Source organism: Oncorhynchus mykiss, chromosome 15 (genome assembly GCF_057628025.1).
Source record: "Oncorhynchus mykiss isolate SJ-2025 chromosome 15, ASM5762802v1, whole genome shotgun sequence".
Taxonomy (NCBI): Eukaryota; Metazoa; Chordata; class Actinopteri; order Salmoniformes; family Salmonidae; genus Oncorhynchus; species Oncorhynchus mykiss.
In genome coordinates, this window is record NC_143036.1 from 60,607,788 (window position 1) to 60,625,159 (window position 17,372).

Sequence of the window (17,372 nt, forward strand, 5' to 3'; positions counted from 1 at the left end):
CATTAGGCACTTAATGGAAGAAAAAGGACTGCCGGGGAGGGATTCCCTGAACTTGTCCAATAAGAAATACTTGTTTTAGTTTTGCTACTGTGTTCCGTAATGAATATGACCCAGGTTTTCTCAAGAGTTCAAATTGTGTATTAGGAGAGAGTTTTAATCAGTTTCTCTCTCCCCCTCCTGTTGTTCCCCAGACATCGTTCAGATGCACATCGAGACGCTGGATGCAGTCCACAGGGAGAGTAAGCGACTGCCACCGATCCAAAAGGTAACCAATTCCTTATTTTACATTACGCTGGACAAAAGCCACGCAGAGCGCAGGCCAGCCCCGCCCAGGCCAGCCCCGCCCAACCCCCTCTCCACCAATCCTTGCAGCTCAGTGTCACAGTGCCACGCCCACGGCAGGTACGTCTGTCCCAGCGACAGCACCATGTGTGACTCACACTAATACGTCTGAGCAGTGCATGCTGGGTTGATGTAGTTCCCCTCCTCCTCTCAGTAGCCGGGGTCTCTTTCAGTTGGATCTAAATGGTAGAAAATGTTTTGAAATGGAGGAGGTACTACCTGACTTTGTCCAATACGAACAAGAATGTGGATTTTTTGTTTCATTACATTTTCTCCAGTTGGTGCCTATGGAACATGAACCCGGTAGATGACAACAGCCTGAGCAGTGCATGCTGAGTAGTTCTCAGTGACCTGGTTGACTACAGCCTGTGTCACTGACTTGTGCCTTCAGACAGAAGGGTGCAGTTTGCTCTGGTTGTTCGGTGGAGTTTTCTGTCAGCAGTTGGAGAGGGATGGTAGCTTAGCACGGCATCATTGGCATGTCTGTTGTGTTAATGGCAACTAAGCAGGGTCCTAGCATATGCATCAACCAAGAGCTCAGGGGTGCCCTGTATCAGATATCAGTCCAATTGGATCTCACCTTTTGAGTTTTCTGTGTTTATCCCATCTTATAATAACTCAGAGAGCCCATCACATTTGACCTGATCCCACCTCCCAGAAAGCTCTAGATTCATATCATATGAGTTCCAGTTAAATCCTCTCCCAATGAGCTGGACCCAGGGTATTAGCTGTTGCACAACAGATTATGAAATGGGTTACAAAACCAGTGCCTAAATGAATTTATGAGTTGAGCTGCTCTGTTTGGTGTCGTTGCCCCAGCGTAGGCCTCTCCAGGGTCGCTGGGGAAAGGAAATAATGTCAATGCCCTGAGCCAAATGGTCTATAGGTCTTTAACAGAAACTAGACCTGCCACTCTTCATACTTTGAATACCTCTCTATACATCCAAGAATGCTGTTAGATGATTTTGTGAGAACAATTTGAGAAAATATACAAATGGTTATAAACATGTTACCTCTTTCTAAGGGAAATTGCCATTATATGATACCAGTCTTAAGAGATTTGAATGGTTTCATATCCAACTTTATAAAAATAACCACATAAACGTGGCTGTATTTTCCCTTCTGCTTGTTTTACTTGTTGAGCATCAGGGTTGTCTTTGCCAAGATCCCACCAGCCAATTGAGATTTAGGCAAACCGTTTATGTTATGTAACATTAACAAATTGAGTGCCTCCCGGGTGGCGCAGTGGTTAAGGGCGCGGCTGGCGGGTGCACCTGCAGCGCCAGCTGTGCCACCAGAGATCCTGGGTTCGCGCCCAGGCTCTGTCGGGTGGCGCAGTGGTTAAGGGCGCGGCTGGCGGGTGCACCTGCAGCGCCAGCTGTGCCACCAGAGATCCTGGGTTCGCGACCGGGAGGTCCTTGGGGCAACGCACAATTGGCCTAGCGTCGTCCGGGTTAGGAAGGGCTTGGCCGGTCTCATCCCGCACCAGCGACTCTAGTGGCGGGCCAGGCGCAGTGCGCGCTAACCAAGGTTGCCAGGTGCACAGTGTTTCCTCCGACACATTGGTGCGGCTGGCTTCCAGGTTGGATGCGCGCTGTGTTAAGAAGCAGTGTGGCTTGGTTGGTTTGTGTATCGGAGGACGCATGACTTTCAACCTTCGTCTCTCCCGAGCCCGTACGGGAGTTGTAGCGATGAGACAAAAAACAATTCGATACCACGAAATTGGGGAGAAAAAGGGGTCAAATTCAACAAAAAAAAAAAAAAACAAACAAATTGCAATCAAATGTTTTGATGTCTCTGTTTTCAAATGTGTGTGATACATTTGTGCTTCAACATGCATCTGGATTGACGTGTGCCATTTGTTGTGAATTTGCTCTAATTTGGTTTGAAGTATAGATGGCTTTTACATTTGAGTTCTGTTGGACATAGAGCACTAACAGCTCTTCTACTGTCTCTCTCTTTCCCCCTCATCCTTACCTACCATGTCTCGCTACTCAATCTGCTTACTTTTCTCCTTCCATCAATTATCAACTCTTCCCATTTCTTTACCCCACATCTACCTCTTCCTTCTCTTCCTCTTCCCGCCCTCTCTCTTCTTGTCCCCGATCTCTTCCCCCTTTCCTCTTCTTTCCTTCACTCCTCCCTCTCTCCGTGCTGCAGCCCAAGCTTCTGAGGCCCATTCTTCTGGCGGGGGAGGAGCTGGTGATGGATGGCATGCGGGTGCACCTGATCTCAGACGGCCGGGAGGAGGCCACGGGGGCCTTGGGAGGTCCACCCCTCCTCCCTGCCGAGGGGGCCATCTTCCTCACCACCTATCGCCTCATCTTCAAGGGCACGCCTAACGACCCGCTGGGTAGGAGGGTGTTTAAAACACAAACATGCACACACATGTTAGCAGTAATACACACACACACTTTCTCTCTAACCCTGAGTGTTGTTGCTGTGCAGTGGGTGAGCAGGTGGTGACTCGGTCGTTCCCCATCGCCTCCCTGACTAAGGAGAAGAGGATCTCTGTCAGTCTGTCCATGGACCAGTTCATACAGGAGGGTCTGCAACTACGCTCCTGCACTTTCCAGGTACACCTCTACCCTCTGTCCTGCCACCCTCGTATCCGTCACCCTACTGCCTAAACACTAGGCTCCTAGGCCTTCTCAACCCTGCTACCCCCCCCATTCTCATTCTGCACCGTAACGCTCTCCATTTAAAATTTGACAGAACACTCATTCATTTGTGTTTTTCTGACACTCCTCCTAATATCGCCCTCCTCCTCCTGTAGCTACTGAAGATAGCGTTTGATGAGGAGGTGGCGTCGGACCTGGCCGAGGTGTTCCGGAAGCACATGCACAAGCTCCGCTACCCACAGCACGTCCAGGGAACCTTCGCCTTCACCGTGGGCCAGAGTGGCAAGACGTTGGTCGAACACAAGACCAAGGACAAGAACCAATCAATAAAGTAAGACCAGACCGATATAACACACACTCACGTCAACCACAAGAACCAAAACAACACTAAAAGGAAACAGGAAGAGCATACACACGCCAAACACATTTCAACACACATCAGCGTAGTGTAAAACGTCAGTACCGTTCCAGTTTTATCGTCAGTCAGCAGATTATTAGTAATGAGAGAGTGTAAATCTGTAAGACGTTTCACACCTCTCACATCCTCCAGGTCAAGTACAGAACATCCAATTAAAAAGTGCTTATTCACTAAAGGATGTGGGTCACAAATGACTCCCCTGCACTGTAATGTGAGCTGAATATCAGGTCTGCCCCAAGCAGCAGCCTCTGGAGATATAGTAGTCCACATTATTGCCCTACATTTCATAGCCGTCCTGACAGTTTAGAATATATCCAAAACGTGGGCGTTTTTATCTGACGGTCTCTGATTTAAAGTCAGTGTTTGGTGTGATGTATTAATTAAACCGAATTCATAGACCTTCTGCTTGCGAGTGTAAGTGCTTCAGTGAGTGTGAACCCTTGTTCTTGTGTCACCACAAATGGTCCATATAGCATGCAGACTGTTTAGTTCTGCTGACTGCACACGGACTTATTCCAGGCAGGGTCAGTACAGAAGAATGCAGCTTCACATCCTACACTCTATTCTGTCTACTGTTACTGCCAGTAGACCCCCAGAGTCCCCTTTTGCTTTATCATCCCACCCCCCTCTCTCTCTCTCTCTCTCCCCCGTCACTCATTTTTTTCCCCTTCTCATCTGGGGTATGAAAAGAGCACAAGCTCTCACAGAGAGCTGGCTTCTATCTTGAGTAATGCAGCAGTGGAAACATTGACAGCTTCTCCGTGTTTGTCCCTGGTGTTTCCATCTCCTCCCCGAGTCGTCACGCCACTAAAAGACTCCCTTCATTCACTGATATTAACCTCACGACAATGCGGGCTCAACCCCCCTGCAGCAGTGAGCATGCTCAACTAGCACTCTTTTAATGCATTCATTAGCTTTAATTCTGCATACAGACTACCGTCGAGTCTGTATTAGGGATGTGCCTTGGATTTAATGGACTGGTTAATTAAACTTCTAAGTACCTAGTCAGTGCATTTGTAACTTTTACTTGACATGAAATGGAAGCAAACAGGCCACAACAGGGAGGTGCGATCTAAACTTGTTTTCATTTTCTGTTGCAAAGTGTTTTGCTATGGTGTGCCCAAATGAATGTGACCCAGGAAGTAGAAGTCATAAAGTTTAGCTTTAACTGAAGTCAACTGTTTTGAACTCTTATACATCTCTCTCTTCCCTCTACTCATCCTCTTCCCTTTTCTCCCTCCACCCTTCCAAAGAACACTTTCCAAAAACTTGGTGAAGAGCGCCAAGAGGACGATCGGTCGACAGTATGTGACCCGGAAGAAGTACTCACCTCCCACCTGGGAGAACAGGAGCAGCCTGCAGTCAGAGCTGGACGAGGATGAGCTCTCCGGTAGGACATGGTGTTGTAGCAAAGTCAAGGTTTAGGGCGGCATTTTGACTTAAGATCCACACACTCCCATTGACATAAATACATGTTTTATGTAAAAGTCTTGAGTTGCTGTTTAACTTTCAGCAATTAAAATGTTGAATGTTCTTTACAGTGTTTGACCTGATGTAGTAGACCAGTGTACACTCTGTCTGACTGTCTGTGTGTCTGCTACAGTCTCAGAGGAGTTGGACCAGGGCTCCCTCACCCTGTCTTCCACCATCCGCTCCTCGGACAGACAGACCATGAGCAACGTGGTGGAGCGCGCCTGTTGCCGTGACTACCAGCGGCTAGGACTGGGCACGCTCAGTAACAGCTTGACGCGCTCCAAGAACGAGCCCTTCCGCATCTCCACCGTCAACCGCATGTACACCGTCTGCAGGAGGTAAGTTCACGGTCCAACCGCAGATAGAACATGTTTTTACGACGGGTTCACCGTCAAATCTCATGTGTGACTCCCAAAATACACGTCCCTTCGATACTCTTCGTTTATAGGGAATCTCAATTGCATGTGATAGGTTTATGGTCAAACCGTATATGGACCATGTTTCAAGTAACTTCCTGAGTTTAGTCTCCAAGTTTTGGATTTTGGTTGAATGTACACGTTTGATCTTGACATTTATATAGATCAACATTGTCATTTTACTTTGATGCAACTTGATATGCAGAGTGGGCCTATGAACAAACTATATTTAAACACATGACATTATCTTGTGGTCATGACATTCTGAGGTGACATGAACAGAATGTCATCTCGATCCTGACTCCCTCTGCTCTCTCCATCTGTGTGTGTGTGTGTGTGTTACCAGTTACCCCGGCCTGTTGATCGTGCCCCAGAGCATCCCAGACTCCACCATCCAGCGCATCTCCCGCTGTTACAGACAGAACCGTTTCCCTGTTGTGTGCTGGAGGAACTCTCGTACCAAGGCTGTGCTGCTGCGCTCTGCAGGCCTCCATGCTAAGGGAGTGGTGGGCTTCTTCAAGTCCCCCAATGCCACCAGCGCCGGTACGACACACACTAAAAATGAGTTAGATGGTGTCTTTAAGGGAATGACTGGGGATGTTGGGCTTTGTTTAGGAATAATAAAACACGCCAAACCACTCCAAAGCCAGCTACAGTTGAAGTCGGAAGTTTACATACATTTAGGTTGGAGTTAATTAAACTTGTTTTTCAATCACTCCACAAATTTCTTGTTAACAAACTATAGTTTTGGCAAGTCTGTTAGGAAATTGACTTTATACATGACACAAGTTTTTGTTTTTATTTTTTATTGTTTTTATACAATTGTTTACAGATATTTAACTTATAATTCACTGTATCACAATTCCAGTGGGTCAGAAGTTTACATACATCAAGTTGACTGTGCCTTTTAACAGCTTGGAAAATTCCAGAACATGATTTCATGGCTATTGAAGCTTCTGATAGGCTAAATGACATCATTTGAGTCAATTGGAGGTGTACCTGTGGATGTATTTCAAGGCCTACCTTCAAACTCAGTGCCTCTTTGCTTGACGACATGGGGAAATCAAAAGAAATCAGCCAAGACCTCAGAAAAAGAATTGTAGACCTTCACAAGTCTGGTTCATCCTTGGGAGCAATTTCCAAACGCCTGAAGGTACAACGTTCATCTATACAAACAATAGTACGCAAGTATAAACACCATGGGACCACACAGCCGTCATACCGCTCAGGAAGGAGATGCTTTCTGTCTCCTAGAGATGAACGTACTTTGGTGCGAAAAGTGCAAATCAATCCCAGAACAACAGCAATGGACCTTGTGAAGATGCTGGAGGAAACCGGTATATATCCACAGTAATACGCTATATTGACGTAACCTGAAAGGCCGCTCGGCAAGGAAGAAGCCACTGCTCCAAAACCACCATAAAAAGACAGATTACGGTATGTATCTGCACATGGGGACAAAGATTGTACTTTTTGGAGAAATGTCTTTGGTCTGATGAAACAAAAATAGAACTGTTTGGCCATAATGATCATCATTATGTTTGGAGGAAAAAGGGGGAGGCTTGCAAACCGAAGAACCTCATCCCAACCGTGAAGCACAGGGTTGGCAGTTGTTGGGGTGCTTTGTTGCAGGAGGGACTGATGCACTTCACAAAATAGATGGCATCATGAGGGAGGAAAATTATGTCGATATATTGAAGCAACATCTCAAGACATCAGTCAGGAAGTTAAAGCTATGTCGCAAATAGATCTTCCAAATGGACAATGACCCCAAGCATACTTCCAAAGTTGTGGCAAAATGGCTTAAGGACCTTGAAGTCAAGGTATTGGAATGGCCATCACAAAGCCCTGACCTCAATCCTATAGAAAATGTGTGGGTATAACTGAAAAAGCATGTGCCAGCAAGGATGCTTACAAACCTGCAAAGCTGAAATAAATCATTCTCTCTACTATTATTCTGACATTTCACATTCTTAAAATAGTGGTGATCCTAACTGACCTAAGACAGGGAATTTTTACATGGATTAAATGTCAGGAATTGTGAAACTGAGTTTAAATGTATTTGGCTGAGGTGTATGTAAACATCTGACTTCAACTGTATATCAGTAGCAATTTAATGTGGTAGTATAAGTCTCAACTCATCAGAAACAATGAGCAAATAGACAAACACTTTAGATGCATTGAAATGCACAGCTCATGTCCCTTATAGCTTGAGCAGCATTTTTTAGTCTTTAGCATTTTATACCCAGCATGCAAAGCTGCAATTTACCAGTGGTGATGGACAGTTGTGACCCTTCCCCAGGCCCCTCCCAGGCCGACTCAACCAGCCTGGAACAGGAGAAGTACATGCAAGCGATCATCAGCTCCATGCCCTCCTACTGTGAGCCCAGTGGCAGGAACACGCTCGGCGGCTTCACCTCCACTCACATGAGCACCTCCGGTAGGACACACACATACACATCAGGGTTTCCGTTAGCCAGTAATAGCCAGCTTTTGTCCCAAAAAAATGTACGAGAAGACGATAAATTGGCACCAGACAGTTGTCCCACAAAAAATAGCATAATCCCATTGCAAAATAATGCTATTTAGCCTATTCGTTGCTGGAAATACCAGTCAATGGAAATGCATTTGACCGGTCATGCTTATCGGTCTATAGGTTAATTTGCATAATTTCATGGAATTAAATTGGCATGTGTTTATTTTCTTTAGTCATACAGATAGAGCTTCTTTTTTTTTGTTGGAATGTGTTAAACAGCGCCAGAGCTTTTATAAGCCCAATCATCGCACACAATTTTAAATTCAATTACGTGTTAACTGTTTTGATAGCCAGCATTAAAGTGCTACTATTTTTATTTCAAGTGCTTAGGCAACTGAAGGCATGATTCTGAAGGTCACACACCACTTTAGAATGTGAGCTGGAAATGGTATTCTGAAAACATATACTTAATTGAGTGAAACTTTAATGTTTAACTTCATATTATGAGGCATGTCTTACCTTGCTTCAATGTAGCTGAGCCAAAATGTGTTCCTGTAAACGTGGAGGCATTTCTTTTATAAAGACTTCCCAATGCCAATGAAACAAGTAGCCTCATTTTCTATTGGTTTTCAAATCAACTTTCTTTCATTGTCCAGTAGCCAAAAACACAATCCTAATCATATTAGCAATCCATGCTAGTCGTTGCATCTTTAGATCTCCCATCTTTCTACGTTTCTAATGGATATTTTTATGTTTTCCCGCTAATTGCATTATGTAACTAACATTAGCGTGTAGCCTATAACTGCCGTGTGCGCATTGCTGCGCTTATAATGTGAATAATCGTTTATCAGCATTTTAAGCTAAACATTCTGATCTGCATGAGCCTCACTGCTTTTAATTTTGATGTACTGGTTGGATGAATTTGGGATCTATCGTCCCACAATTGTCCCAGTCTGTTTGGAATAGGCCATTTCTTTCTCGCACAGAACAACAAGCTGACAAATAGAATAGGTAAAATGTTCTACAATGGCGAACAGTAGATTGACATAGGCTAGTGATTTTCTTGATCCTTATTCGTCTTGTTAGCTCAGAAAAAGTGAATGTGGACTGTTATTCTAACATCAAGTGCACTTCGGATTTTCAGAAGGACACGAGCCGTTGCATCCTCGAGTTGCATGTTCTGTTAAGTGCCTTATCATAATCAAAATTATATATAGGTCTGGTACATTTCTCAAATGTTCATTGAATTATGCTGTCGATCAAATGTCCAGCGCCACATTTTCGTAACGGAAACCCTGAAACACATACTCTCTCATAAGCCAGAGTTTGTGACTCTTAGCTTGTGTCTATCTCCAGACTCGTCAGATAAGCTGAGGCAGCCTAAGATCGGAGCTCTGATGAAACAGGTGATGGGAGGCAAGGAGGACGTACCTGGAACCTTCAGCCGAGGAGGTGAGATTGTGTTTTTTTACAGTGTTTGTATGTGGTTGTGTTACTTGCGTCAATTAGTTAATTGAAACCTCCTTTGCAAGGAATGTCTTATTTCTAGGTTTGGTTTGGGATTGTATTGTGGCTTGCCCTACAATTACATGCCAAGGAACAGTCACTGGAACGAATTGACATGCGAGTGTGTTTTAACCCAAAGAGGAATGGTGGTTATGTTACCTGAATAATAACTCATCTCCATAGCTTATCCATATTTGGGCATGTGTGTATGTATAGCTGTGTGAAACCATCTCTCCCTATGGTCTATGGTGTTGGTTAACGGGCATCATCTCTGTGTCATTTGACCTCAGCTCTGGGTCAAAGGGCGAGGGTCATCTCCCTCTCTCAGCCCAGAGTTTCAGGCAAGGCCAGAAACCCCCCTGGAGGTACAGTATGCACCGACCCCTAGCTCCCCAATCTAACCAATCAGGCCTGTTAACAGTGACGTCAGTCAGTCTGTCTGCGTTGGCTGGTGCCCCCGACTGTCGGTCCCTCTTTCCCTGTGATGTCCGTGTGTGTGTCTCTCTCTCTCTCGCTCTCTCAGGACTAACCTTTTGTTGTCCAATCTCTTTGTTGGCGAGATTCTCCTTCTTTCTAGGCATCTGTTTGCATGCTTTTCTAGTGGGCCGTCGACTCTACACACACTGCTGCAGATCGTCCTGTTTGTCCATGTTTCTGTTCTGTGTTTGATTATTACTGTGTGCTGTGAGTGGTCTGATGACTCGTGTTTTTCCAGTGTTGTTAGGTTTGGAGCATCATTTTCACATATAGCCTATTTAGTTAAATAGATCAATCTTACTATAGTAGTTCAATTATTTGTATTTTATCAGCATGGCTTTCAGTTAGTCTAGTGGTATAACGTACAGTGACTGTATGTGTCACTGCATAAATGGCTTGTGTGTGTTGATAATGTCAAACTTGGAGGGAGGATTGGAGAATGCACACTGTATGTATGTGATAACCCCCTCTAAAACCTCTACCTGTATGTGATAACCCCCTCTAAAACCTCTACACGTATGTGTCTGATAACCCCCTCTAAAACCTCTACACGTATGTGTCTGATAACCCCCTCTAAAACCTCTACACGTATGTGTCTGATAACCCCCTCTAAAACCTCTACCTGTATGTGATGACCCCCTCTAAAACCTCTACACGTATGTGTCTGATAACCCCCTCTAAAACCTCTACACGTATGTGTCTGATAACCCCCTCTAAAACCTCTACACGTATGTGTGTGATAACCCCCTCTAAAACCTCTACCTGTATGTGTGTGTGGGATGACCCCCTCTAAAACCTCTACCTGTATGTGTGTGATAACCCCCTCTAAAACCTCTACCTGTATGTGTCTGATAACCCCTTCTAAAACCTCTACCTGTATGTGTGTGATAACCCCTTCTAAAACCTCTACCTGTATGTGTGTGATAACCCCTTCTAAAACCTCTACCTGTATGTGTGTGTGGGATGACCCCTTCTAAAACCTCTACCTGTATGTGTGTGATAACCCCTTCTAAAACCTCTACCTGTATGTGTCTGATAACCCCTTCTAAAACCTCTACCTGTATGTGTGTGTGGGATGACCCCCTCTAAAACCTCTACCTGTATGTGTGTGATAACCCCTTCTAAAACCTCTACCTGTATGTGTGTGTGGGATGACCCCTTCTAAAACCTCTACCTGTATGTGTCTGATAACCCCTTCTAAAACCTCTACCTGTATGTGTCTGATAACCCCTTCTAAAACCTCTACCTGTATGTGTCTGATAACCCCTTCTAAAACCTCTACCTGTATGTGTGTGTGGGATGACCCCCTCTAAAACCTCTACCTGTATGTGTGTGATAACCCCTTCTAAAACCTCTACCTGTATGTGTGTGTGGGATGACCCCTTCTAAAACCTCTACCTGTATGTGTGTGATAACCCCTTCTAAAACCTCTACCTGTATGTGTGTGTGGGATGACCCCCTCTAAAACCTCTACCTGTATGTGTGTGATAACCCCTTCTAAAACCTCTACCTGTATGTGTGTGTGGGATGACCCCTTCTAAAACCTCTACTTGTATGTGTGTGATAACCCCTTCTAAAACCTCTACCTGTATGTGTGTGGGATGACCCCCTCTAAAACCTCTACCTGTATGTGTGTGATAACCCCTTCTAAAACCTCTACCTGTATGTGTGTGGGATGACCCCCTCTAAAACCTCTACCTGTATGTGTGTGATAACCCCTTCTAAAACCTCTACCTGTATGTGTGTGTGGGATGACCCCTTCTAAAACCTCTACCTGTATGTGTGTGTGGGATGACCCCTTCTAAAACCTCTACCTGTATGTGTGTGTGGGATGACCCCCTCTAAAACCTCTACCTGTATGTGTGTGATAACCCCTTCTAAAACCTCTACCTGTATGTGTGTGTGGGATAACCCCTTCTAAAACCTCTACCTGTATGTGTGTGTGGGATGACCCCTTCTAAAACCTCTACCTGTATGTGTGTGATAACCCCTTCTAAAACCTCTACCTGTATGTGTGTGGGATGACCCCCTCTAAAACCTCTACCTGTATGTGTGTGATAACCCCTTCTAAAACCTCTACCTGTATGTGTGTGTGGGATGACCCCCTCTAAAACCTCTCCCTGTATGTGTGTGCTCCAGGGAAGTGGGGCAGTATCCGGGGTAGTGGGCGTCTGAGTGCCTACAACCCAGAAGTGGGGAACAGGCTGTCCAGTAAGGAGTCTCCCCAGCCCAACGGGGGCCCCAGCGAGGCCCTGTTCCTCAGACAGCAGAGGGCCTACCTCTACATCATCGGAGACAAGACACAGCTCAAGGTAACTGCCAATACACAATACTACACTGGACTGTCTACTGATTTGAATATTGATAAAGACTCAATATCTCGCAAGTCTTTGGAGGTGTTGGTGTCATTGAACCTTGACCCCTGTTTGTCCCATATCATCAGGGTGGTAAGCAGGACTCGTTCCAGCAGTGGGAGGTGGTGCCCATCGAGGTGTGTGACGTGCGTCAGGTGAAGAACAGCTTTAAGAAGCTGATCAAGGCCTGTGTTCCCAGCTCAGCCACCTCTGAACCCAGCATGACCTTCCACCGCTGCCTGGAGGAGTCCGAATGGATGTGCCTGGTAATGCTCTCATTCATAGTGTGTGTGTGTGTTAGCATGTGCAACTGTAAAAGTGTATGTATTGTGCAAGAGGGAGACCTATGAATGCATTTTGTTTTTGTATGTTTATCCTTATAAGTTCCTGTGTGTATGATTTAAGTGGTTTTGTCATGACGTGTGTGTGTGTGTGTCCAGCTCCACAGAGTTCTGCAGGTGTCTGTCCTGGTGGTAGAATTGTTAGACACGGGCTCGTCAGTCATGGTCAGCCTGGAGGATGGCTGGGACGTCACTACTCAGGTACAACACACATACTCCCTAAACGTACTGCTTACACACACCTCACAGCTAATGTAGGTCTCAACCCTGTCTCTGCCTGTGCTAACGGTCTGTCTCCTCACTCCGCTGTTTAGGTAACCTATAAATTACAGTCATCCTGTCTGACCATCGCACCGATTCTGTCTCTAGGTGGTGTCTCTGGTCCAGCTTCTGTCAGACCCATACTACCGGACCTTCGATGGCTTCCGCCTGCTGGTGGAGAAGGAGTGGCTGTCGTTTGGCCACAGGTTCAGTCATCGCGGCGCCCAGACCCTGGCCAGCCAGAGCAGCGGCTTCACTCCTGTATTCCTGCAGTTTCTCGACTGCGTGCACCAGGTATGTACGTGTGAGGGTGGGTTTTATGAGTGCAGGTGTGACAGTAAAGTGTGTGTGTGTGTTTGTCTAACCGTGTCACTGGATGTTTACATGTGAGCTACTTTACCCAGATCATCTGGATTCTGCTATTTATCTGTATAGGCGTGTGTCTGAGTAAACTTGCGTGTGTTTACCTGAGTGTGACAGTGCATTTCTTTCTTTTTTTCCCCGGCCAGTGACGTGGACTTGCATGTATGATGCGTTTCTGGCAGAGGGTTTCAATAGTCCTGTCTGTATTTATGATCCCAGCTTCACACTGGCTTGCTCTATTTAACCCCCTGTTACTGTCAGTAGTGTTATTATTACACATACAGGGACATACATTGTGTACAAACATTAGGAACACCTTCCTAATATTGAGTTGCTCGCCCTTTTGCCCTCAAAACAGCCTCAATTTAACAGGTGACACCAATAAGGGATCGTAGCTTTCACCTGGATTCACCTGGTCAGTCATGGACAGAGCAGGTGTTCTTAATATTTTGTACACTCAGTGTATCTGGGCCGTTCCCATAATGAGTGCTTTTTGCGTCCCTTTGATGTTTTATGTAGAAATTGTACACAAATATTGAATTTTAAAATCATATTATATTAAATGAAGTGCCCTTGAATATAGACCGAATGGAAAAATGAATACATTTTGTGTCCTCTGACTTGTAGGAAGATTTTTAACCCACTCAATCCCAACAACAACATTGTAAAAACACTAGTTATTTTGTTGCTTTGATAGTCATTTCTGAAGAGGATTAATTATTTAATGTGATTAATTTTAAGGAGAAAGAAGGGAAAAAAAGCCCCGTTCCTCATTTTAAGGTCAACCCTGCCACGTGAACTCTCGTTTTAATATGGAGAAACTATTCATGTATCTTTTTTTTTCATTCAAAAGAACCATCTAATAATCAAATCGTAGAGTAAAGCTGGTGGGCTGGTTCTACTCGTACATTTTCTGGTGTTTGGTGGTAACTGAGTGGGTCGAGCACAACACGTCACCCCTGTTACCCATACAAAGACGGGCTAGAAATGTTTAAACAACTTATTGGTGAAGCTTGCATAGTTGCCCCTCCCTGTTTCATACAACAATCTTCCATTTCCCCTGGATGAATTCACTATAGTAATTTTAGTTAACCTCTTGATGTTTTTTATTTTATTTTTACATTTAAAGTGTGCTCTTTATAACAGTGTTAAAATTAGGTGAAATAAAATGTTAGTTTTTTTCTTCGTTTTTCATGCGCCTCAAAAGGCACCTAATTGGTGAAATGTACCTTTATTTAACTAGGCAAGTCAGTTAAGAACAAATTCTTATTTTCAATGACGGCCTAGGAACAGTGGGTTTAACTGCCTGTTCAGGGGCAGAACGACAGATTTGTACCTTGTCAGCTCAGGTATTTGAACTTGCAACCTTCCGGTTAGGTGACCACTAGGCTCTAACCACTAGGCTACCCTGCCGCCCCAAATGACCCGTATCTCACTAGGATCCTTTGTCTCTCTCTGCCTAGACTGTCTTTAAATAGTCTCCTTCATGTAAACTATGTTACAAAGCTTAGCCAAGAACTATTAACCTGGATCAACTATATCCTGAATGTAATCAGATGAGTACGCTATGTCCGACCATCCTGTTATATGGATGTGCTAGAACAGATTATTTAAAGGTTTTAACATGTCTTCCTCCTTTCCCATTCATCCAAACATTTGTTTGAGAGAGTGCAGAGTCTGCTGACTCTGTGGCCCTTTCTCATTTGGGTGAAAGTCTGTCCTAAGTGGTCCAGGAGCGTGTCAATTTTGAAGGGTAGGCAAATGGAAGACTTTCCTCCCCTCCTTGAAAGCCACCTTTCATCGAGGATAGTCATCCAGTGCTTTCGGAAAGTATTCAGACCCCTTCACTTTTTCCGCTTTTTGTTACGTTAGACTAAAATTGTCCCAAAATGATTTAATTTCTTAAACATCCTCATCAATCTACACACAATACCTTAAAATTACAAAGTGAAAACAGGTCTTTAGAAATGTTTTACTTGGCTCATCACACCCTAGGGACTCCTTGTGGCGGACCGGACTCATAGGACTTCATGTTACACAATACATGCATGTTTTTGTTTGATAAAGTTCATGTTTATATTTTTAAAAAATCAGAGTTGGTGCGTTAGATTCACCAGTTCCAAAAACATCAAGTGATTTTGCATAGCCACATCATTCAACAGAAATACTCATCATAAATGTAGATGATAATATAGTTATACACATGGAATGCTCTCCTTAATGCAACCGCTGTGTCAGATTTCAAAAAAACTTTATGGAAAAAGAAATGCATGCAATAATCTGAGACGGCGCTCAATTTAAAAACACCACAGCTGCAAAGATGGCGTCAACATAAACAAGAAATGACATGATAAATATTCCCTTACCTTTGATGATCTACATCAGAAAGCACTCCAGGAATCCCAGGTCCACAATAAATGTTTGTTTTGTTCGAAAATGTCTGTTATTTATGTCCAAATACCTTCTTTTGTTAGAGCGTTTGGTGTATATATATCCAAATGCTAATTCTGGTCAGCGTTATATCGGACAAAAATGTCAAAAAGTGATATTACCGGTCGAAGAAACATTTCAAACTAAGTACAGAATTAATCATTAGGATGTTTTTAACATATATCTTCAATAAAGTTCCAACCGGAGTATTCTTTCTTCTCTTCGTGAACAATGGAACGCAAGTGACTACCATGAGGAAAAAGTGGGATCACAAAATGGCTGCTTGATGGACAGCTGATATATTCTGCTCTCATTCACTCCCACAACAACATAGAAGCCTCATTATAATTTCTATTGATGGATGACATCTAGGGGAACCCCTAGGCAGTGCAACATCATTCATATCTCAAGGGAATTTCATTGGTGACTCTGGTGAATACATACAAGCTCAGATTTCTGACTTCCTGTTTTGATTTCAACTCAGGATTCTGCCTGCCAATATGAGTTCTGTTATACTCACAGACATCATTCAAACAGTTTTAGAAACTTCAGTGTTTTTTCTATCCAATAATAATATGCAACTATGACTTAGGAGCAGGCTGTTTGATATGGGCACCTTTTCATCCAAGCTACTCAATACTGCCCCTGTAGCCATAATAAGTTAAGGAGCACGGTTAGCCGGGTTTCAGAGGACGCATGACTCCACCTTCACCTCTCCTGAGCCTATTGGGGAGTTGCAGTGATGAGACGAGATCAAATTTTGGGAGAAAGAGGGGGCAAAAAATATGGGGCGGCAGGGTAGGTTAGAGAGTTGGACTAGTTACCGAAAGGTTGCAAGTTCAAATCCCCGAGCTGACAAGGTACAAATCTGTCGTTCTGCCCCCGAACAGGCAGTTCACCCACTGTTCCTAGGCCGTCATTGAAAATAAGAATTTGTTCTTAACTGACTTGCCTAGTTAAATAAAGGTAAAATTAAAATTACTTGATTTGAGTCCACCTGTGGTAAATTCAATTGATTGGACATTATTTGGAAAGGCTGTCTATATAAGGTCCCACAGTTAACAGTGCATGTCAGAGCAAAAACCAAGCCATGAGTTCGAAAGAATTGTCCGTGGAGTTCTGAGACAGGATTGTGTTGAGGCACAGATCTGGGGTACCAAAAAATGTCTGCAGCATTGAAGGACCCCAAGAACACAGTTGGCTCCGTCATTCTTAAATGGAAGAAGTTTGAGCTTGCCGCCCGGAGAGCTTGGAGCTTAGAGCTCGGCCAAACTGAGCAATCGGGGGAGAAGGACCTTGGTCAGGGAGGTGACCAAGAGGTGACCAAGAACCCAATAGTCACTCTGACAGAGCTCCAGAATTCCTCAGATGGGAGAATCTTCCAGAAGGACAACCATTTCTGCAGCACTCCACCAAGCAGGCCTTTATGGTAGAGTGGCCAGATGGAAGCCACTCCTCAGTAAAAGGCACATGACAGCCATCTTGGAGTTTGCCAAAAACCACCTAAAGACTCTCAGACCATGTGAAACAAGATTCTCTGGTCTGATGAAACTAAGATGGAACTCTTTTTGGAGGAAACCTTGGCACCATTCCTACGGTGAAGCATGGTGGTGGCAGATGGTTTTTAGTGGCAGGGACTGTGAGACTAGTCAGGATAGAGGGAAAGATGAACGGAGCATAGTACAGAGATCCTTGACAAAAACCTCTGCTCTAGAGAGCTCAGGACTTCAGACTGGGGTGAAGGTTCATCTTCCAATCTGTAACAACCCAAAGCTCACAGCCAAAACACGCAGGAGTGGCTTTGGGACAAGTTTCTAAATGTCCTGGAGTCGCCCGGGCAGAGCCCAGACTTGAACCTGATCGAACATCTCTGGAGAGACCTGAAAATAGATGT

General features: G+C 44.5%; 1 protein-coding gene across 31 annotated transcripts in view; it reads left to right on the forward strand.

The window, feature by feature from the left end:
* The window catches only part of LOC110490386 (myotubularin-related protein 5), an 81,092-nt gene that overhangs the window by 58,286 nt on the left and 5,434 nt on the right, over nt 1-17,372 (forward strand). For 16 of the 31 annotated variants that reach the window (XM_090200540.1, XM_036944746.2, XM_090200550.1 and 13 more), the window contains 14 exons: nt 192-265; nt 2,503-2,695; nt 2,791-2,918; nt 3,119-3,294; nt 4,635-4,771; nt 4,985-5,192; nt 5,617-5,813; nt 7,573-7,710; nt 9,103-9,198; nt 9,543-9,617; nt 11,869-12,041; nt 12,173-12,349; nt 12,524-12,625; nt 12,794-12,979. In XM_090200540.1, the coding sequence (XP_090056666.1) occupies nt 192-265; nt 2,503-2,695; nt 2,791-2,918; nt 3,119-3,294; nt 4,635-4,771; nt 4,985-5,192; nt 5,617-5,813; nt 7,573-7,710; nt 9,103-9,198; nt 9,543-9,617; nt 11,869-12,041; nt 12,173-12,349; nt 12,524-12,625; nt 12,794-12,979 (2,060 nt within the window). The remainder of the gene's footprint in view (nt 1-191; nt 266-2,502; nt 2,696-2,790; nt 2,919-3,118; nt 3,295-4,634; nt 4,772-4,984; nt 5,193-5,616; nt 5,814-7,572; nt 7,711-9,102; nt 9,199-9,542; nt 9,618-11,868; nt 12,042-12,172; nt 12,350-12,523; nt 12,626-12,793; nt 12,980-17,372) is intronic. The other 15 variants (XM_090200555.1, XM_090200556.1, XM_090200557.1 and 12 more) reach the window with 1 other exon arrangement.